At 43.6% G+C, this 22,428-nt stretch overlaps 1 protein-coding gene across 2 annotated transcripts in view; it reads right to left on the bottom strand.

Moving 5' to 3' along the window:
• KHDRBS2 (KH RNA binding domain containing, signal transduction associated 2) overlaps positions 1-22,428 on the bottom strand; it is a 405,822-nt gene that overhangs the window by 152,254 nt on the left and 231,140 nt on the right. For both annotated transcript variants that reach the window (XR_008234391.1, XM_052781831.1), the window contains exons 5-6: positions 3,854-3,981; positions 568-763 (exon numbers count right to left, since the gene is read on the bottom strand). Coding sequence is in view for 1 of the 2 variants with exons in the window: in XM_052781831.1 (XP_052637791.1) it covers positions 568-763; positions 3,854-3,981 (324 nt within the window). In the remaining variant the exon portion in view is untranslated. The remainder of the gene's footprint in view (positions 1-567; positions 764-3,853; positions 3,982-22,428) is intronic.

The following is a 22,428-nucleotide window of genomic DNA, read 5'->3' as shown; positions in this document are numbered from 1 at the left end:
CTTTGATGCTTACAGCACAATTATTTTTAACACCTCACAAGAAAAGGTGACAGTACCGCTCCTTGCTAAATATGCATCCTCGTATCAGCTTTCATGAACACCACCTGAATTTCTCTTTGCTATGTATCTGTAACACAACGTCTAATATAAATATATGTGTATATATATATTTGTATGTAATAAAAAGGATGCAGAAGAACAAACCAACCCTGTTTTCTCACAAAGGATACACTCTGTTATTCCTGAGAACCTGCCTGCAGTGGCGAGTGACTTCCAGTTGTGATATAATCTTTCGCATGCCTGTGCCGCTCTCTCGTGACACCCCGAGAGCCACCCAGCACGCCCCTCTGGCATCCGAAAGGAAGCTGCCGACGCTTCTACGAACCCGCATCGCCCAAGCCGCGGGTCCGCAGACGCGCCGTATCGCCCAGACCGCAGTGCGGCGGCGGCGGCGGGTAAGCGGCAGAGGCCGGGCCATTACCGGCCCGGAGTCTCCCAACTGGGAGGCCCCCGGCGCTGACTGCAGGGCTGGGCTCGCGTACGTGACGGATGCGCGCGGTTACTTACGTAGTCTTCATAGGCCTCGTGGGCGGGTGGCGGGGGCGGTCTGTAGCCCGGGACAGCCGGGGCACCCCTCGCTCGAGGGCTGGGAACGCCTCTCGCCACTGGTGGGACGGGGAGGGCTCCTCGGGTCACCGGCGCTCCTCTGGGCGCTTGGGCACCTCGTCCGGGCGGGGGCGGAGGGATGGCACCCCCGCGGCCCCTGCGGGGAGCAAGAAGGAACGGTCACGTCGGTGTGCACGGCGAGGGAGGACACGCAAGTGCCGCCCCCTTCTAAAGGCTCTTACGTTTTTACCGCTGCTCAAAGTACCGCGTAACGCTGGGGCACTGGCAGGTGCAATGCCAAGTGCCTTTAGGCGATAGCTCAGGCAGGACGCCTGTTATGGAAAGGCATTATTTTTAAGCCATCCCGTGCCTTTTACACCTGACCCTCTTGTTGCTTGTGCTAATGAAATTCCGGGTCATTGTAATTCATGGAGTTGCGGAGTTACTCCAAAGTAGTTCTAGAGGAAGAAGAAAGAGAGGAACTTCTTCCGTTGCTCTCCAGCTATTTTACAAGAGCAATCGGCACTCTCATTCTGCTGTTTATTGGTGGGTGGGAGAAACTGACTGGCGGAAGATGATGCAGGACGGCAGAAACTTGCAAGGCAAAGTAGCCCGGGAGCATAAAAGGAAAGTGAGATCTTTTCTTCCCATCTAATTTAGTTCAGCACAAGGGAAGGGTAGCACGGGATTCTGCTTTCCCCCACTGTGCAGAGAGAACAGCGCGTACGGACAAGCATAGAGTGGTTCAGCATCCTCCTGTTTATTTATGCTATATCCACCTTGCTGTACTAATTGGTAAGTCAGAAGAAGCTGTTACTGGTTAAAAAGAGGTTCTTGTAACTATGCCGCATGACAAATTAGAAGGGGGATATATCAGGGAAGCAATCTGTGGGTTTTGTTTCAGAGCAGTATGCTCCGGAGCGTGCTGCCCTTTCTGAAGACTGCGAGTGCCAGGTATAGCCATGCGTGACACCCTGGTCCAGAGCTGTGAATGGAAGTGAGGTCTCCCGCAGCAGTGTGAGCAGTGGCTCATTCCCTGCTGAGACAACCAAACCCACGGCACTAGCTTGTGGTGTTCACTACTTTACTACAAGTTTCAGTAGCCAATTTTAGAATCACAGAACGGTTTGGATTGCAAGGGACCTTCAGAGATCCTTTGGTCCAACCCCCCACTATGGGCAGGGACACCTTCCACCAGACCAGGTTGCTCAAAGCCCCATCCAACCTGGCCTTGAACACTGCCAGGGATGGGGTATCCACAACCTCTCTGGGCAACCTGTTCCAGAGCCTCACCACCCTCATTGGAAACAATTTCTTCCCGATGTCCAAACTCAACCTACCCTCTTTCAGTTTTAAACCATTGGCCCCTGTCCTGGTACTACAGTCCCTACTAAAAAGTCTGTCTCCATCTTTCTTATAAGCCCCCTTTAGGTACTGGCAGGCTGCTATAAGGTCTCCCCAGAGCCTTGTCTTCTCCAGGCTGAACCACCCCAACTCTCTCAGCCTGTCTTCACAGGAGAGGTGCTCCAGCCCTCTGATCATCTCCGTGTCCCTCCTCTGGACCGGCTCCAACAGGTCCATGTCCTCCTTATGCTGAGGACCCCAGATCTGGACGCAGTACTGCAGGTGGGGTCTCACCCGATCGGAGCAGAGGGGCAGAATCCCCTCCCTCGACCTGCTGGTCACACCGCTTTTGATGCAGCCCAGGACACGGTCGGCTTTCTGGGCTACAAGCACACATTGCTGGGTCATATTGAGCTTCTCATCAACCAACACCCCTGAGTCCTTCTCCTCAGGGCTGCTCTCAATCCCTTCATCCCCCAGCCTGTATTGGTACTGATGGTTGCCCCAATCCATGTGCAGGACCTTGCACTTGGCCTTGTTGAACTTCATGAGGCTGACATGGGCCCACTTCTCAAGCCTGTCAAGATTCCTCTGGATGGCATCCTTTCCCTCAAGCATATCAACTGCATCACCATAAATATAATTATGCTCTTAGCATAAATTATTAGCATAAATATTTAGCTTAAAATACTTCAGTTGCATTTTTTTTTTTTTTAATATTCTCCTGGGATTTCTGACTGGAAAATAGGGAAAGCATACAATATCCTATATCTATGCAACTGATCCAATCAGGTGGGTATTTTGCAGGAATTGGGGGCCAGCACTCCACTGATTATGCTTTGAACCTAATTTAAAAGCTGTCAGTCTGTTGCAGTGATGTTCTGAACATCGTTATGAAGTCAAGCCCTTCAGAGATCTTCGGTGTAAGGAAGACTGGTTTCTGAACCCAAAAAGACTTTGAGTGGAAGATGGTCATGAATGCCAAGTGTAAAAAGTCCTATGTATGAGCATCATACTACTAATAAAAAATTGCATTCAAGAAGAATGGAGGGAAAACATGATAGACACCTTCAGGCGAAAAAAAAAAATGTCATAGGCAAGGTCAGCCAGTTCAATTACCATAGAACAGCTCCTCTGTCAGCATAAAATAAGGTATCTCCATATCCTATTTCCTCCAAAATAAAAGTGGATTTCTTAGGACCCATCCTGACATGATCTCTATGGATGCCTAGAAGTAGCTAGGTAACTTAGATGCCTAAGGCAACAAATTTCTTAAGGGTTCACAGTGAAAAATGAGTCTGAAAAAGTGTATTAAGATTATACACTGGCATTTTGAACAAGCAGAGCTATCTGTTACCTATATATGAAAAAATACTTTGAAGAATTCAGGAAACTTTTATACACCAATGTTTTTAGATTATGCCAATCAAATTCACATAAAACTGATAACACATACAACAAATAATACATAATGCAATATATATTCTATAGCTATAATATGCATACAAAAAAAAAGTAATTTTTGGCAAATAAAGTTCCATTCCAGACTATGTAGCCTTCTCTGACTATACCATTTTATTGACCAATGATTTTATGCTACTGACCATACCAATTCTGTGCCAGCATAACAGTATTCTTTCCTAGAAATATCCTTTCACTGGCTTCATAATCTGCTCTGATTTGTTGCTTGATACTCGTATACCACCCACTGTAGCCTGTGAACCGTAGATCAGAGAACCTGGCACAACACAGACCACACAAGTTACTGGAAGAAAAACATTTTGTTTTCCTGACCATGATGTCCATGTGACTTTCGGTTTTTTTTTTAATACAAAAACTTTGTTTAGTTTACCACTGTTTACACTTTCTAAAGCTATTAGCATAGTAGCTCAGGTTACCCCACCTTGAAGGAGCTGTAGGTGGGACACGGATCCCTCTTCCTCGAATGCCCCGTCCACGTGCGGAATCTTCAGAACCGTTCAAATACGACAGTTCTCTCAGCTGCTCCTGGCGAATTTCATCATTATAATCCTGAAATGCAAAAGGTGAAACTTGCTGAAACTTTGTGTTTTGGCTGAGCTGCCAAACCACCCAAACCAGGAATTACATGTGTGGTGTTTGGGTGAATTGCTCTGCATTATAACCTCTATGCTGAAAAACCACACAGTGGGAGTGGACAACTACCTATAATACATGGGCAGACAAATTTATATGGGTAGTTAAGGTGGCCATAAAGAACATGTACACATAAAATAAAACACACGAGGCACAGGAGGCATAAACACAAAGCAGACACCAAGAACATATCTATATACAAGATGCAAATGGACTTTCATATACAAAAGGTACCAATCTCAAACAACTTGAAATTAGATAAAAAAATGCATTTTATAAATATTTTGCATTTTTTTGGCAGACATCCCTGGCTACCTTTATGCACTTAAAATACAAATTTCACCTTACCTTGCACCTTAGCATGCAAAATTTACACTAGAGTCATTTGACTGGATGATTCAATCCAATACCAATTAGCACCACTGAATGTAGCCTTCAGTTGTTCTGTATATCCACTAAACAACTTCTGAAATGAGTTCTCTCCTTAGGACTCATAAGTAACAAGGCTATGTTTACTATATAAAACTGTTAAATGATATAAAATAGGCCCATTCTAAGACTGCAGGGTATCAACTTGAGCACTGCAAGCTTCTGCTGGCTCAGTAAACAGAACATCGGATGAATTTCCTTTTCTTACTGATCCAAAATACATAACATTGGGCAATTTTTACTTATTTTGCAACCTTTGTCTCAGTCAGAAGTTCCTTTTTCTTTAGCTTCCTTCCTTTTGCATTCAGCTCTTTGCCTGCTGATCACAGCAATAAGAGCCCACTGCAGTAGTCGGCTCGCTGGCAGCAAACTGTGCGACAGGTAATTAGTGCTTCAAACCAGGAAGGATTATTGAATTTCAGCCCTTCAGTCTTCCCATCCTTCCCCAGGCCACGGCCGTTGACCGTCACGCAAGGGTCTGAAAGTGCCCCCGTGCCAGCTGCTCCTCGCTGGGTGGCTGTCCAGGACGCCTTAACGTGACGCCTCTTTCTAGCCGAGCTAACGACCAAGGGGACAGTGGGGCAGAACCGGGCCCTTCGTGTTCCTTCTCCTTCCTGAGGAGGTCCGGGAAAGCTGTCTGAAGATACGATGCTGATCCTGTTGGGTTCTACAAGAGGGTAGGCCTGGTCACGATTTCCCTTCTAAATCTCTAGGGAGTGCAGCTGGAGTAAAATCTATTAATGAAATTCAGAACCCCATTTATACAAAATAGTGCGTGCTATTTGCAGCAGAATCATAATTAAAAACAAGTCCCTAATTTGCTAATAAACCAGATAATGGCTTTCAGCTCACACCAATCCCCAAATCTTTTTGCGCATTTTTCTGTCATTCTGACATTAATGGTAATAAGCCAAAGACATTTTCCTAAATCAATGTGCTCTGTAAAACACAGAGGGAAAAACAGAGATAGAATCAATGAAGTCACATTTACAGCAATTGCTGAACAGGTACCAGCTACAGTGCCTTGCTTAGTATCATCTGTTATTCGCACTGGTTTTACAAGGATCAGGACTTCAAACGTGCTGCTTGAGTTTACCCTTCAGATTCCACACCAGTGCTGGGACTGAACTTCATTAATAATGCAAGTAAATTTTGTAAGGGAAAGATGGGGGGGGGGGTGAGAGAAAGGACCTGCAAGGGACAGAAATTGGAACTTTCTGTGTTGCTGCTTTCATCTCTCTCCTTTGGAACATTGCCGTATAAATGAATTATACCAGAAACTGTCTCAAAGCTGCTATTCCTTCCTCAGATACACATATCACTTAAAATCTCGGTATTGATGAAACAGAAAATCCAAATGAAATTTACAATATACAGCAAGATCTGCAAATCTGCACCATTCTGCTATGCAATGCCCTTAGTTTTTTCTACAGGTTATTTACTGCATGTCCAGTTAAGAAATATGTACAATGTCTTTTGACATGGCACGGTAAAGACAACAAAGTACATGGAAGACTGTAATTAAGATGCTGGGAGGGGTATCCTGAAAGAGAAAGATTTCACTAAAAAATTGTAGCTCTATATAGATCATTTATCTTATGTGCCCTTTAAAAAGCATAATAAAGATCATAATTTCTAAACCTGAAATCTGAAATTTTCAACAGATATGTTTACTTCAACTCTTTCATTAAACAGAAACACTGAATTAATCTTTCATAACTGCTGCATGAGTCTAGCTAGAGACAGAGTATCCTGCTGAATATTTAATTGTAGCTGAGTTCAGAGCCTAGCACATGAGCAAAATTATGCTGCTGATGTTTCATATATATCTAGTCCCAAGAGAGAGTACAAGATGTTGCAAGACATACCTGTACTGAAGAAAGTATAATGAAGTAGCTACACACTGCAGTAGTATACTGTGTTTCAGAAAAAAAGCACCGCTCCTCCTATTAAAATAAGCTCATGCAAAATGTTCTGTATTTCTTAGCTTTTCTTATAGGTCTCTAATAGTCTTACAGCTATTCTTACAGCTGATAATCTACAATAATCTATATGTTTTGCTTTTGTTTATATCCTTAAAGACTTTATTGCCTATAAACAGCTTTTCCATTTACTGATGATACTAAGGGTGCCATCTACTCATATCACGGTCGTCAACGTTTGCAAACAACCACTGTAGGTGAGCTAACCACCCATGCCCATGACTATTCACCTAAACATGCACCTTGACTTCAGAAATACCAAGGATTTACAACCTTAGCAAAGTCAGCAGCACCGAGGGCCACCATAAATCGTAATGTTTATGTAAGTGCCTAAAACCCAAATTACATATTTACATAAAACATTCAGTATTCTGCAGTACATGAACACGTTTGCCCCAAATTACCAAAATTTATTAATGAGGGTTGGAAATGATTAATGAGGTCGGTTGCCTCGACTGCTGTAGGAACAAAGCCCGACCGGTGGCAGCTCACCCAGGGGCCCTCCTGGCAGTGCCGGCAGAGAGGTGAGGCAGAGAGGGGAAAGCACATCAGCTGCGAGAGAACTCAATAAGCCATTTTGGTAAAAGATAGCAAAGTATGACGCAAGCTGCAAAACCTGATCTGAATTAACAAGAACACATAGTGACAAGGGAGGAGAGTTAATAAAGAAATCAAAGGGCAAGGCATAGACAGAGGCAATGGATTTTGGGAATGTATATCTATCATTAGCATAACAAAGGCTCCTAGAAGTCCAGGATAAATCAGTCCCTTAAGGACTGTGATCTCCTGTCCTGATGTGCTTTGCACGTTTAAGTTCCTTCCATGTGTATGGATGATTTGCACTATTAATAAATATCATTACTCTTATCTGTGACAGCTGAATTTCATTCTAACTCCATAGTTAAGGGAAGAGTAATTTAGGTTAAATGCAAACTACCTTAAGAATGCAGAGTTATGGAAGTCAAACCTAAAATGATAATCACAATTCTTCACACTGACAATTTCAAAGTATGAATAGGACTCACTTGGTCCCTTATACAGGTGACATTTTATAGCATACACATATTCCTTACACCGTTAAGCTAGCCATGTATCATGCAAAGAGCAGACTATCCTCCACATAGCATTACTACTACTAAGACAGATTTACAGGCATCTTAATTCTACAAACAACTACATATTAACACCTTGTATTTAAGTCATCAAATTCCTTGATTTTAGCTGAGTGAAAAAGCAGTCACAAAAATAAATGCTCTTCTTGTGGTTGTTTTCTCTGGAATTCTTAAAGTGCTTCCCAAAGGTCCCGAGGCATCAATAACTCAAATGTACAGCTGGCCTATGCAGAGGTCCTATGGTCCTGGAAATCTCAGCCTGCACTGCCTGAACTGCGAAACACTCCTTTTCTCTCAAGCACCTAATATTCCCTGAAGCTTTGCATTGCCAACAGGAGCACCATATTCACAGACATACACACGCCCCATCCTGCGATCCTCTCTTCCCACGCTCAGGTAGCAGAAAGGACACAGGAGATAGGATTTGGACTCCTGTGGCACTTTTGCATCCTGCCCAGCTCCCAACATCAGTAAAACAGCTCCAGGGCTCTGTGTATTTGCACAGATTCATTGAAGCTAGAGTACCTCCCCTAAATCTTGACGTTGCTGCTTTGGGGCTATTTTCAGGCAGCTTAAATCCCAATTAGCCTAAAATTTCCATTGAGTACATGCTTCAGAAGACCCATAGCCAGCCAATAGGACACAGAAGTCCCAGTGAACTTTAGGTGGAGCTAGATGATGTGAATATGCCCCTTTTTTTGTTTCTTAGATGCATACTAATTTCGGACACTAAAAGACACATCGTCCTCATGCTCCCTTGTGTGTATGGGGAAGCACTAAGCCTGTGAAAATAACTGGTGGTGAGGACCTCCCTGGAGCTGCTGCTTGTGTTCATTGTGGCCTCACGAGAGTGAGCTGCGCTACGATTCAGCTTCAAAGCATGGTGAGAACCACTCATCTGGACTCATGGGGTCAGGATCTGCAGTTTAGTATACTGACGAGGCCAAGAACCCAGGAATTCCCACTTTCTAGCTGAGTGCTTTAATATCAGACTGTTACAAAAAAGAATAGCAGCACTGGCTGCTCAGTACCAGAAGAGCTTGGTGAACTAAATCCTGAGTTGATAGAGATACTTGGCATTTCCTGTTATTTCTTTATGTTCTAAGACTTTGTATTGGTTTTGTGTGGCAAGGTTTTGGTAGCGGGTGGGGTTACAGGGGTGGCTTCTGTAAGAAGCTGCTGGAAGCTTCCCCTGTGTTCGACAGAGCCCATACCAGCCGGCTCTAAGACAGACCCGCCGCCGGCCAAGGCCGAGCCAATCAGCGATAGTGGTAGCGCCTCTGTGATAACATTTTTAAGAAGGAAAAAAAGTTGGGACGGCGGTATTCGGCAGCCGGAGAGAGGAGTGAGAACATGTAAGAGAAACAACCCTGTGGACACCAAGGTCAGTGAAGAAGGAGGGGGAGGAGATGCTCCAGGCGCCGGAGCAGAGATTCCCCTGTAGCCCGTGGTGAAGACCATGGTGAGGCAGGCTGTCCCCCTGCAGTCCATGGAGGTCCACGGTGGAGCAGATATCCACCTGCAGCCCGTGGAGGACCCCACGCCGGAGCAGGTGGGTTCCCGAAGGAGGCTGTGACCCCGTGGGAACCCCGCGCTGGAGCAGGCTCCTGGCAGGACCTGCGGATCTGTGGAGAGAGGAGCCCACGGAGCAGGTTTTCTGGCAGGACTTGTGACCCCGTGGGGGGCTCACGCTGGAGCAGTCTGTGCCTGAAGGACTGCACACCGTGGAAAGGACCCATGCTGGAGCAGTTCGTGAAGAACTGCAGCCCGTGGGAAGGACCCACATTGGAGAAGTTCGTGGAGGACTGTCTCCCGTGGGTGGGACCCCACGCTGGAGCAGGGGAAGAGTGTGATGAGTCCTCCCCCTGAGGAGGATGAAGCGGCAGAAAATAACGTGTGATGAACTGACCGTAAACCCCATCCCCGTCCCCCTGTGCCGCTGGGGGGGGGTGGTAGAGAATCCGGGAGTGAAGTTGTGCCCGGGAAGAAGGGAGGGGTGGAGGGAAGGTGTTCTGAGATTTGGTTTTATTTCTCATTACCCTACTCCGGTTGATTTGTAATAAATGAAGTTAATTTTTCCCCAAACTGAGTCTGTTTTGCCCGTGACGGTAATTGGTGAGTGATCTCTCCTATCCTTATCTCGACCCACAAGCTCTTTGTTATATTTTCTCTCCCCTGTCCAGTTGAGAAGGAGGGGGAGTGATAGAACAGCTCTGGTGGGCACCTGGCATCCAGCCAGGGTTAACCCATCACAGACTTCAATGCATTCAAAATGTAAACTTATGGGACTTTTCCCTGCACATACCCAAAGCCTCTCTCTATCAGTGTCTACTTAGACAATTGTGCCGGGTAGGTTGGATAGCCCTCTCCATCACCTAAAATTTGGGTGAGACAGTGCCTCGGCTGGGCATGCAAATTAGGTGGATGCAACTGCATCCTCAAACTTCATTCTTTGTCTCTCTAATACAAAGTTCACCGCAAAGCACGAGATTAATCTGTAGCTGAGACCATGCTCAACCAAGCAATTCCTACAACGTTTACCAGAACCGTGGGAGCTGGCTCTAGCCCACCCTACGTGGGTGTCTGACGGGTATGGCGTATGTTCTCAACAGTCGACAGAGGAGCTCAACACTGACAGCTGCTTTGATATGCCCAGATAAGACCCATGCTCCCTGAACCCATGTTTTAATGTATATGCATGGTTTCCTGGTTACCTACAGTCAACCTACATCTGTTAAGATGGCTTTTTGCCCATTTGCAGATTGGGCTGATTATTTCACTACAGCATAGGTGCCAGGTGATGATAGGTTTAGATGGACAGCCTGCAGTGCACCACAAGTGACTATGCTTCTGCCAGAAGCCCTCCTCTGTGACTCCAATATTGCATTAGCAACACATGCCTCTCTGCATTTGCCCATACATATTGGCACTTACGTAAGGCCGTTTTGTGTGCATGCAGTTCTCTGGCAGCCAGTAACCCCAATAAATACATAAAAATATAAATATAATCCATCTGAGCCCAAGGAAGAAATGATTTTCTCTAAGCAATCAGCAACTTAGCCAGATCCATAGCCATAAACATTATGCCCTTTCACTTGCCACATATGCAAAAAATTGCTGTCTTCACCTGCTTACAGTCTGTCTGAAAAATAAACCTTAATTGTGTGGGTCACCCTTAGAGATTGAAACACATAAAATAGACCATACATTTCTCTCAGTAGCAGTCTGAATGTGTTGCAGCCAATATGAGTTTCAGCTTATAAATGCCTATGGGCAGAATGCAAGCAGACATAAGCTGGAGCCACGTACACTTGCCTTTGAGGTTAGTTGACAGCTGGGGGATTTGTCAGCTTGCCACAGAGAGCACTAACCCAAGCGTGGATGTCATTTTTCTCTTTGAGCATGCACAATTAAATCTGCCTGGCATCATCAGCATGGGGCACCGCACTCTACAAGCAGCGTGGAAGGGAGGGGGGATGTCTTGCTCCTCGGCATCTGAAGAGAAGCTGCCAATCCCAGAGTGTAAATTGTGCATAGGCAACCACTATGAAACTTCGACCCAGATGTTTTAGTCTTTGCTAGAACAGAGCAAAATAAGCCTCATCTAATTGTATAATCAATTTTTTTTTCATACTAATGAGAGCTTTCAACAGAAGATTATTCCAGTTTACATGGCAATGCTGTTAGCCACACAAAATAACCACGCTAAAGATGGGTGCATGATGTTTGAAAAGCTTGCAGAAACCTGTATTAAATTTCAGTCATTTGCCCCAGCTTGTTCCACCCCTCTTGCTTACACGCCCCCAGACAAATGGATGCTGTGGTCTGTAATTCAAATGACAGCTATGATGCCACAGAAGTCAGTTAGCTGACAGCTCCCTATCCCTGAATTTAATTCCAAGTGAATCCTGGCTGCCAGAGACTTGTGCTTATTTACAGCTGTCACTTGAACAGGATACAAAAGGGAATTGGTAACAGGAACAGAGGGCACACAGCAGGCTGCAGGAAGGGTGGTATAGCCACTTACTCCTAAAGAAATCGTTATGGATTCGCACTGGATGTTTACACTGGCTCCTAGGAAGGGATGTGATATGGCTGGCCTTCCTCTGGGAAAACCTAGTTGCTTCAAAGGAGGCAGGGAGAGGAGTAGGACTGCCACTGCTCTTCCCTGCTGCTTTTGGAGCTCCACTGCTAATGAGATCACTAACTGGTCTTAAGGCTGGAGTAACTGTCTACTACAGTCGACATTAAAGCCAACGAAAGTAACAAGGTATACATAGTACCTATGCGTCTTTTTTTTCCCCAGCTATGCCAGGTGGGACCTGTATTGCCTCCTGCTAACCCCCTGCTGTAGGTTTGCAGCCCCCTTGTCAAGGATAACAGGGATAGCGAGAGCAGCCAGCAAAATTCAGACACGTTTACTCTTGTTTAGTGTGCCTGTCTCATCCAGCCCAGCTCCAGCTACGCTCTCTCGGTCCCACGTGGCACAGTAAACAAAAGATGCTTCTCGACCTGAGGAGGCTGGAAAGAGCAATGAAGGATGAGAAGTCTGGGCAAGAAAATATCTCACTACAGGTTTGTTGAGTGCCCTTTCTTTCATGGCTTCTGAATCATTTTAGAACTTTTAAAAATCCCATTAGGTGATAATCCGTACAAGTTGATTGCACATAGTACACTGGGACTGAACTTGATACATGACAAAGGAATTAGTTTTTAAAGGAACATGAGTATTGTTTTGACTTACTGCAATATAGGGCTAAGATAACATGAGCTGTCCTTGGAGTAAGGACTGTCTTGGCAAGCACTAAGTCTATTACAAATGCAGAGCAGAAATGCTCTTAATAACACCACTAACATATACTGAGATCTATTAATAACCGTGGTCTGATTCCAAGTCAGGAGACAGGTAGAGAATATTTTAAATTCAGTCACCACAGACCCAGCTGTAATGTCCTGGGAGCTGGAGCTGGTGGAAGGGTGATTCATGACAGCAGCACTGTGTCTCGACAGAGGAGCTGTGGGGATGGAAGCCTGGGTGCTCCGTCCTCCGTTCTCCCAGAAGAAGGATTTCTCCAGACTAACTCAGGTTCTGGTCTAGATCCTGCATGTGGATCCCTTTGGGAACCCCGAATCTCTCTTTGATCATCCAGTTTAGCCACAGCGTGTGTCTAGGTAGGTTTTTGTAATACACAAGACCACCGGTATCGCTGATACGCTGACGGGAGCAGCATCGTCTCCTCTCCTGATGGCACTGCCCCAGCACCAGCACCAGCAGCATCGCTGCCTGGCACAGCGGCTTGGCAAAGAAGAAACCGCAGCACAGACTGGTGCAAAGCTGGACTGACAGTGAGAAGAAGGATGAAGCCTTTCCTTCCTTTGTCAGTTGTAGCAGCAGGCATGGAAACTCCTTGCAGAAACCTCAGGCCGCCATCAGGGCTTGGCTTTGGAGAGGCAGCGGTGCCTCGGCATTCGCCCTCGTCGAGGTGGAGGCAGAAAACACAGTGTCTGCAGTGCTCCTATTTGCACCCCTTCTACACCGAAATCTGACTAACCCAAACTAAACAGCATAGCACATCCTCCCCAGAGCCCAGACTTTCTTGCATTCTAAGGAAAAAACCAGAACAAAACATGCTGGGAAGATGGTCTGTAATAGCACCATAAAAATACAAGAGCAATTTTCACTGCTGGGATCAAAGATATTTTAAATCTGCTTGGTTCGAACTGCTATAATCTAAATTAGCTTCAGTACTGAGAGATTTATGGACAGCCAGTGTAATGATACAGAGGACAATCACAAACAGGTATGCGAGGAGTCCCCCTCTCCCCATGAAATTCAATAAGTGTGAGGAAAAGACAGTGAAAAGATGCTGCTGTTGAATCTCAGGGTCACCGTCTGAACTGCCACAGAAACCATAAATAGTAAAATGATTTAGACTCAACTTTCTCAAGTTTAAGCCAAACTTCAAGTGAGAAGGAGTGTAAATATAGAAATAAATAAACAAAAAAATGTTGAAAGGAAAGGGAAGAAACCTATCAAATATGAAAAGTTGAAATCATGCCATTGGAGAAACAAAATAAATGGCAAGCTCAATGAATTAGCAACAAGTATTTTCTCAAGTATGTAAGTTTAAAAAAGCTGATTTCATAATTCCATTAGGCAAGTATGCATCAGGTATAAGATGTTGTAGGTTTTGTCTTTTCAGAATAAGATTTGAGACAAAAGGAGAGATAATTAAGGAAGTGACAAGCAGTAACAGGAGGTACAAAATCATTTACAAAGAGAAGAGTAGACCGTGTACCAAGTGCAGATATACTCATTCCCAAGTGTCTCTCCACTCTTTTTAAAGTACATAGTGTATGAAAGATTAGGAATGAAATGTATAAAACTGAGCAAGTGCTGTAATTAATGCAGGCAGATATAGGTGAAAATGTTGTTAGAGTTTCAAGCTCAACAATTTAATATATAACATGATATAAATGTTACCAGTTCTATATTTGTTATTATTTAATTTTAATGTATCTTATTTTGTTATTGCATAAACCCTTGTAAATAAGATTATCCACCAGGAGGTATGGCATTGGTATTTACAATGTCTCCTTTTCTGCTCTGCAGTATGCATTAAAGAAGATTTCAGGTACTTTAACAAAATTACCACTGCTTTTTTAAATTTTTTTTTTTTTTTTTAACAGAATATCAGCTAATTTCTGCTTATCACCAGGTAGCAAGAAGTTCTGCCTCTCAAATCTTTTAGCTTCTTACGTTGCTTCATGGCCAGTGCCTCTAACCCATCCCTCCCCAGGTGGCTGCACAAGAAGACTGGCTTTAGATCAAATACAAACAATCTAGGTTTGAGGGGAAAAGTGAAATAAGTTCCACAGCTGAAGGACCCTCTCACTGAGAACATCTGAGCAGAAGCAACTGAAGATCCAGATCAAGCACAACTATTAAACCAAGGAGAGGCAGTGTAGTGGAGGGAGAGATGTAGGCTGCCATGTGAAACGGTGCCAGAAAACTTACAGGTAAAATATCTGTTTATAAACAGCACCCAGAAGTGGAAAAACAGCTTTTAAACAGATGCATTTATAGCAAGATATTCCATTTAGTATATGAGCTGCTGTATTTCATCCCAGCTTCTGCATACACTTAAGTGTTGCTCCAAATATGGTCTATTCCTGCACCAGGTAATCTTGATATGCATTGGACACAGGAGCAAACTGTATTGTCAAGAGGAAAACCTCAGGCATACTGGAGAGATGCAAATGGGATAAAAAATGTCAGACTTAGCTATAATATTCCCTAGATAATACTAGATTCATTAGCACGTAACTTCTTCAACTTAATTTCTGACTCACAAGCCCACCGGTGTATTTTCCTATAAACTGGTTTATTTTTACAGAAACGCAACATGATTGAATTTAAACTAAACTTTTAAAGAGTTTCATGATGATAATCTTATCATTGAAGATTAAACTCCAACTACCTAATATCTGAACATACTTCTTGTCATAGAAGAAACAAATAGCTTTCAATACTTTTCCACCATTTCCAAGCAACACAATCAGCAATTATACAGGGCACTGAAAGGGGAAAAGAGGGCAAGGAGGTAAAATAGGCTTGGAAAACACATGTTCGGTTTCTTTCCATTTCCCATTATTATATTGTTATAGACATATCAAAGTATTGTATTTAAAAGTATTTTAAAAGAGTGACCCTACCTAGTTTCTTAACTAGTGCAACACATAGAGTTCTGCACTTGCAAACTTTCTTTCACATCTGTTTTAATTTTTTATAATATTTAAATAATGGTATGTAAGTGCATATATGGTGGTCCTCCCTGCTTATTATGAATGCCCATCACTGAATCGTATTGAAATGTCTAGGTCTCTTTGAAGCTATGAATCTGGCCCTTTATGAAGGAAAAACCTTATTAAGTTTAATTCTGTGCTATGAGTCGGAAATTCACAAAAAAGGAATTATTAAGTTACTTTCTTTTTTATTCAGAGAGATGAAATATTGCTTTCTTTTTCTTGTAGCAGATAATGCACATGTGAGAAGTGGGTGAAAGGAATGCTCGTAGAACTTTTTCCAAGCCAAATGTTAATCGCTCTTTTACATTAGAACTAATTCTTCAGTCTTTCCTAAATAACTAAAGCAAAAAGATTCTGTAATTGTTTGTTAAATTTGTATGCAAACAAGTATAGGTATTTAAAATACAGCATATACTGTGGACCTGCTCCTAAGGGAATATTATTGTTTACTAATACGGCTAACGTTATCCTGGCCATGAATCTCCTTTCTTAAATTCGCAGTCTGAATTGGGATAGTGAAAACACGGTTGAATAATTAGGAAATGAGACTTAAGAGAGTGATCTTTTTTTTTTTTTATCCTAGAAATACAAGGTCAGGCTGAGGAGTTGTTTTACCCTATGAGTGAGCATGACTCGTATGCACTGAAGTACCTCGCCGAGCTCAGGGCCACCTTAAAACTGGGCTCACCAGTTCCAGCCGGCCAGAGGACCCCAGCAGCCGTTAGCCACGCACCCCCCTCAGCCGAATTTGCCCAGCCGATTTCCCATTCAGCACAGGTACGACACGCCGATTCGGAGCCACTGACTCCACCTGTGTTCGGGACTTCAGCACAGTCACCCCACACATCCGAACCCCGCAAACACATCCCACCCGGGCACCCAGAGCCTTGCTGGCTGTTGGGACAACCCTGACGGTCTCAAATCCCACCCCTGGTTTTGCTCTAGAATCACGACGGGGGTTCGAAATCAGCCCTCTATTCTTGACTAAGAAACAGGAGCCCACCGATTTCGGTGCTTTTCTGTGACAAAACGCTGGGGCAGGTGGCAAGCTGTGGAGATACAGGGGTTGTAGTCATATAACTAAAAATGTAACTTCATTTTTTATCTAAAAATAATAGCTAGTGCTAATAAACCTCAGCTGTGAACACAAAGTTATTAGCTGAATGATGCATTGACTATTGGTTCCTCACCTGTCTTCTAGGCTGCTAGAAAACCTACGCTGACCTACCTTAACATCAATGGAATAAATAGCCGTCACGTTACATTACATGTTTTCGAACTAAAAAATTATATAGACTTACAGCGTATTTGGAACTGAATACAAGTGATTGTGAACCCATGAGTTCCAAGCTATTATTTAACCGTAATTAACCCAGTTCTGCATTATTGATTTTAGAAGCATGGAAATCCGTGCTAGACATTCCTTCTGCTTTTCCATTCAATTCAAGTAAAATGTCCTAAATTTAATTAAATGTGTCAGATTTAGGACAACTAAATACTTTGTCTTTCAATATAACAATTCACCATAGAAAACATGAGTGGAAACTAAAGAAGTAACAGTAACTTCATCACTGTTGTTTTGTCGAAGGAAAGAGTGCGATAAATGGAATTAACTGACACTAGTTTACTTCTTTTTTTCATAATGCAAATGATCAATTATTTTAACTGAAATGTATTTAATTAAAACTGAAATATATTTAATTTAATTAAATTGTCAATGTCTGCCATTCGTTTTAATGCCAGATCTGGATAGGCACTGGATATCACTGTCTCATTATGCATTTAAATTCAGCATAGCAAGCCAAGGCAAACACATACGACTCCATCACACCTCAAGGTGCTGAGTATTCTCACCTTCTGGCGGCTGCAACTAAACCTACTTAGCAGCAAAGGCAGATTTTTTTATTGAATTTAAGCCTTCCAGCCCTGGAGATGATGAGACTGAATCTCCACTCCAGCTCTCTCCCAGGCAGGTCTGACTAGCTGCACTGTTATTTACACTCACCACGGCTCGGGCTATGTGGATTGGCTCAAAGTCTCATGATTCTCCTGCATTCCTAAAACCTCCTATAAATAACTTGGGTTGAAAATTTCTGTCTTAGCCCAAAATTTTGAAGTCCAGGCCTTCCTGCTGTCATCCCAGAGCCTCACCGAGGCACTCTGAGAATTATCATACCTGATACTGCTGTTAAAAACCCAGATTTTTTCATCACTCAACTTGGTGATTTCAGGGTACACAAACTGGAAAATTTTAACTGCTCTCAAGTCTGCTCCTGTAGGCCCATCCACCAGCAGCTAAACCACTAGCTTTATTTTTCTGCACATGAGGAAAATGAGAAGACAGATATCAGGCACCTCTTCTTGCCTGTATTCTTTCCTTTGAGCATCTACTTCCTTGTCTCTGCTAAAGGAAGAGTTTGCAACTAACTCCCCAAAAACGCTCTCTGGACAACCGCCATCATCATGTGCATGCCAGCTGAGTGACTGTGAATTTATTTGTATTTTGAAGTATTGGGCAAGCTGTGTCCCAGGATTCCTCAATCTCAAGAACCCCATAAGCAAGCCCATCCCAATCCTACACCTCCTACTGTACAAAGAACAGGAGCAAACCAAAAGGAAACCTGTAATTAATTTATTTACTTTCAAGTGGTTCTACCTTTTCTCTGGAGACTCTGGACTCCGCTATAATAAACTGCTCCCCTCGAATGTCATTTGTGCTCTTGAGTATATACTGACTCCAGACTGGTAAGGAATGTCACCCGTGTCCTTGTGAAAAAGGTTTTGAAGCAAGAGCAGGCTGAGAGAGCTGTTGGAAGAACCTTTTTGAAATACTACAATACATATTACCAACCAATAAATTAGTTTTCCTCTCTAACCAAGCCTACCCCATAGTTTTTTCAATACTGTGAAACCTCCAAACAAGCCTTTCTTAATACAAGCAGAGCCTTACAAGGGCCACCTTTCTGCAGCTGTCTGGGGGGTGCACCAGGTCTTCTTCAAGTGGAAACTTCACGTCATCAATGTCTTCATTTGGGTTCATTTCAGATTGGCAGAGATTAAGCCTCTTGGAGAGTATTTGTAAATATATTCATTCTTGTTAAACATTTAAGCATAAACCTAGATATAAAGAAATTAAAGATACACCATAGAAACCTATCCAGTAGCTTTTCAAACACTGCCAGGTGCACTGCATAAACCAGGAGTACTTCAAATTTCTCCAGGTTTTGTCCTATTGGCAAAGCAATCTTTCCTTCACCTCTCTAGGGCCATTTCCCAGCACCAACTTAAAATATCCAGAATGAAGGAAAAAGGCTGTATGTGCTACAGGATGCAATGCAATGTGCCATCAACTCAGTTTTATACAGCCAACACAGCATTTGAAAATGTTGCCTTTCTTCCTTTGTTTTTTTAAACCAAAACATCTGAGGGGAGCTCAGGGACTGGTTGAAGACTCAAGCCTGACTTATTAGAATATCTCTTCTGTATCCTATTGGGTCTCTTTGCTTCTTGTAATTTCTGAATTTTCTATTTCCCCAAACATAATTCACAGTTAGGAGAAACTATTCATTTGAGAGCTTGCAACCAGAAAATCCTTCAGGTTGTTCCAGCAGTGCACTAGAAAAACTCACTTCCATTCCTTTTCTTTTATTTTTTTTTTTCAATATCCCCATCTTGCTGAATGTTCTGGTTCTTATTTTGCAAGAGGTCACGGGATCAGAGAAATTCAGCAGAGGAACAAGAATCTATCCCGATTCAAATCCACAAATGTTTTGGTGGCTAAGATTTCCTAAATTTGCTAGATCTTAGAAGAGAGGATCTTTCTTTTTCCTTACTTTACGTGAATCAACTGTTATTTAACTATAATTTTGTTTTCTGCTTTTGGAAAAACACTTGTTTCTTCCTAACTAACTCCCACTAACCCTTTCTTTCCCCATCATGGCCACATGTTTGAAGGTCTGGAAAACAGCATTTCCACAGATCACAAAAAAATAAATACCTGAGACACCAGGTTCTCAAGCACAGTAGAAAATAATTTTTAAAAAGGTGTCAGCACAGGAACTTGTATTTTCAAGGGTCAAAAATAGGATTAAGATTTTGGCTCGGAACACAACCATCATTGTGGAAAAGCACTCCATGGCCGTTTAAGGCCAGCACTTGCAACTCTACCTTGAGCTTGGAAGAATGGCTAGAGATGGAAATCATAACTGTTCAGCTTGAGTCTTCTCTATTTTTGTTAGGCTTCTAGAAAAAAGCTAGTGCTTTGATCAAGACGAACTGACTACCTGATTCAAGAAGTCATTTTTCCATGATTTATTACTTTCCATGGGTACTTACTTGACAATTAACAAAGAAGATCTGTCTTGATGGATGGACAAAGTCTTCAAACAAACAGAATATGCCATTGTTTGAAGTAGAGAAAAAAGATGTGACTATGAAAAGTCACAAAATTAGTGTTGATATATCCACTGGATATGATTACTGGGTATCAGATGCTATCTTGGCTCCTCAGTCTGGGACTGTCTGCTGTTAAATTTGTAGTCAGGATCAGTTCTTTTCCACCTACAGTCCATTTATTGTTTAAACTGATCCGTTAAGTAAACACACTTCCATAACTAAAATAGACCATAAGGACACAGAAGCCTTTCCCATCATATTCCTTCTTGATGCTCAGAGGACCTGTGCACCATCCAACTCTGCATACTTCTGCAGTTCCCAGTTCTTGACATGTCCCACAGATCTCTGTTGAGAAGGGAACTGCTCACTCACACGAGAGACTAGGGCAATACTGAGAGTAGCACCTGAACCATATTCTATAGCGTGAATAGGCGCCTTCCTATAGAATGAACAGGTGTCTCACCTGCCTTTAGGAAACCCCTGAGACCACAGGGAAAGTCTGGAACAAGGAATACTCTCCCTCAGTGGAGGAGGACCAGGTTAGGGAGCACTTAGGCAAATGACATACATAAGTCCATGGGGCCTGACCGGCTGCACCTATGAGTGCTGAGGGAGCTGGCTGATGGCATCATGAGGACACTCTCAAATAACCTTGAACAGTCACGGCCATTGGTTCCTGAAGTCTGAATAGAGCAGGTGTCACTCCTATTTTCAAAAAGGGCAAGAAGAAAATCTGGAGAACTCCAGGCTGCTCAGCCTCACCTCAGTCCCTGGGAAGGCAATGGAGAAAATTCCGCTGTAAAGCATTTCCTAACGCAAGAAAGACAAGACTGGGAGTTGTCAGCATGGACTCACAAAGTGGAAATCATGTTTTGCCAATGTCATTTCCTTCTACAATGAAAAGAACGGATTGCTGGATGAGGGGAGAACTGTGGATGTTGATTACCTCGGCCTGAGTAAAGTCTTTGACACAATCTCCCGAAACATCACCACAGACGAGCTGACAAAGTACAGATTAGATTAGAGGACAATGAGGTGGCCTGAAAACTGTCTGGATGACTGGGCCCAGGGGTTGTGGTCAGTGGCCCAAAGTCCAGCTGGAGGCTGGTCACTAGTGGTGTACTCCAGAGCTCAGTGCTGGGTCCAATACTCTCCACCATCTCTATTTATGACGTGGGTGATGGGACAGAGTACTCCCTCAGCAAATCTGCAGTTGACAGAAAACCGGGAGGAGTGGCTGATATACCAGAGGGTTGTGCCACCACTTAGAGGGACCCTGATATGCTGGGGAAATGGGCAAAGAGGAATCTCATGAAGTTAAACAAAAAGGTTAAAGTCCTACACCTGGGGAGGAATAACCCCAGGCACCAGTACGTGCTGGTGGATCACTGGCCTGAAAGGAGTTTTCTGAAGCTTTGCAGAAAAGGACCTTGGAGTTCTGGTGAACAAGCAGCTGACCAGGGGCCAGCACTGTGCCCTTGGGGCAATGGTATCTTGGGCTGCATTAGGAAGAGCATTGCCAGCAGGTCAAGGGAGGCGATTATTCCCGTCTACTCAGCACGGGGGAGGCCACACCTGGCGTACTGTGCCCGGTGCTGGACTCCCACCTACAAGAAAGTTATGGAGTTACTGGAGTGAGTCCATTCTAGGGCCACTAAGATGATTAAGGGACTGGAGCATTTTCCGTGTGAGGCGAGGCTATGAGAGCTGGGGCTGTTCAGCCCAGAGAAGAGAAGGCTCAGGGGCATCTTATCAACGCGCGTACATACCTGAAGGGAGGGAAGAAGAGGAGGGAGCCAGACTCTTCTCAGTAGTGCCCGCTGACAGGACAAGAGGAAATGGGTGCAAATTAAAATACGTGAAATTCAGTCTGAACATGCAAAAACATATTTTTCTGTGAGGGTGACCAAGCGCTGGCACAGGTTGCCCAGGGAGGTTGTGGAGTCTCCACCCTTGGAGATACTCAAAACCCAGCTGGACATGGTCCTGGGCAACCGGCTCTGGGTGGCCCTGCTTGAGCAGGGGGGTTGGACCAGATGATCTCTGGAGGTTCCTTCCCACCTCAACCACTCTGTGATTCTGTGAAAGAAAACCCTATGTTATAAATTATTTGGCAGGTTAAAAACAAGTTTCAGGTTCATACTAGTAACCCATACAAAACTCTGCAGCTGAATGACTCATTTCTTATGCTGAATTAAACACTCCCAGAATGTGGGCTGAAGACATTTTGAAGAAGGATCTGTTCAACTGCCACCACATTCTCCTGCAAATGTAAGTTAATTCTTATTCACAGCTTCACACCCACCTCCTTTAAGATGTAATTTAATTTTCATAGTAGTTCTGTTTCTTTTAGGTCCGAGATTTTCTTGCCATGCAAGTTTCAGATCACCACAGTAGAACATGCCCAGCTAAGACTAGCTAGGGTTTACCTCCACGCTGTATTTTGTTAAGAGAGCACACATTTACAGCCATGTTTTCCAAGCACACAGTTGTGCAGCCACAAGAGATCAGAAACACAAAAAAATGTATTTGCACAGAGTTGTAAATCTACTAGTTCTATGTACAGTTGTGGGTGCCTGTATCTGTACTCATCTTGTATTCACAAAAACAGATTTTGTAAGGAACGAGTGTTCATT

The sequence above is a fragment of the Harpia harpyja genome, chromosome 3 (genome assembly GCF_026419915.1).
Source record: "Harpia harpyja isolate bHarHar1 chromosome 3, bHarHar1 primary haplotype, whole genome shotgun sequence".
Lineage (NCBI taxonomy): Eukaryota > Metazoa > Chordata > Aves > Accipitriformes > Accipitridae > Harpia > Harpia harpyja.
The sequence above is the reverse complement of the archived record's forward strand: the minus strand, read 5'-3'. Positions and strand labels throughout refer to the sequence as shown.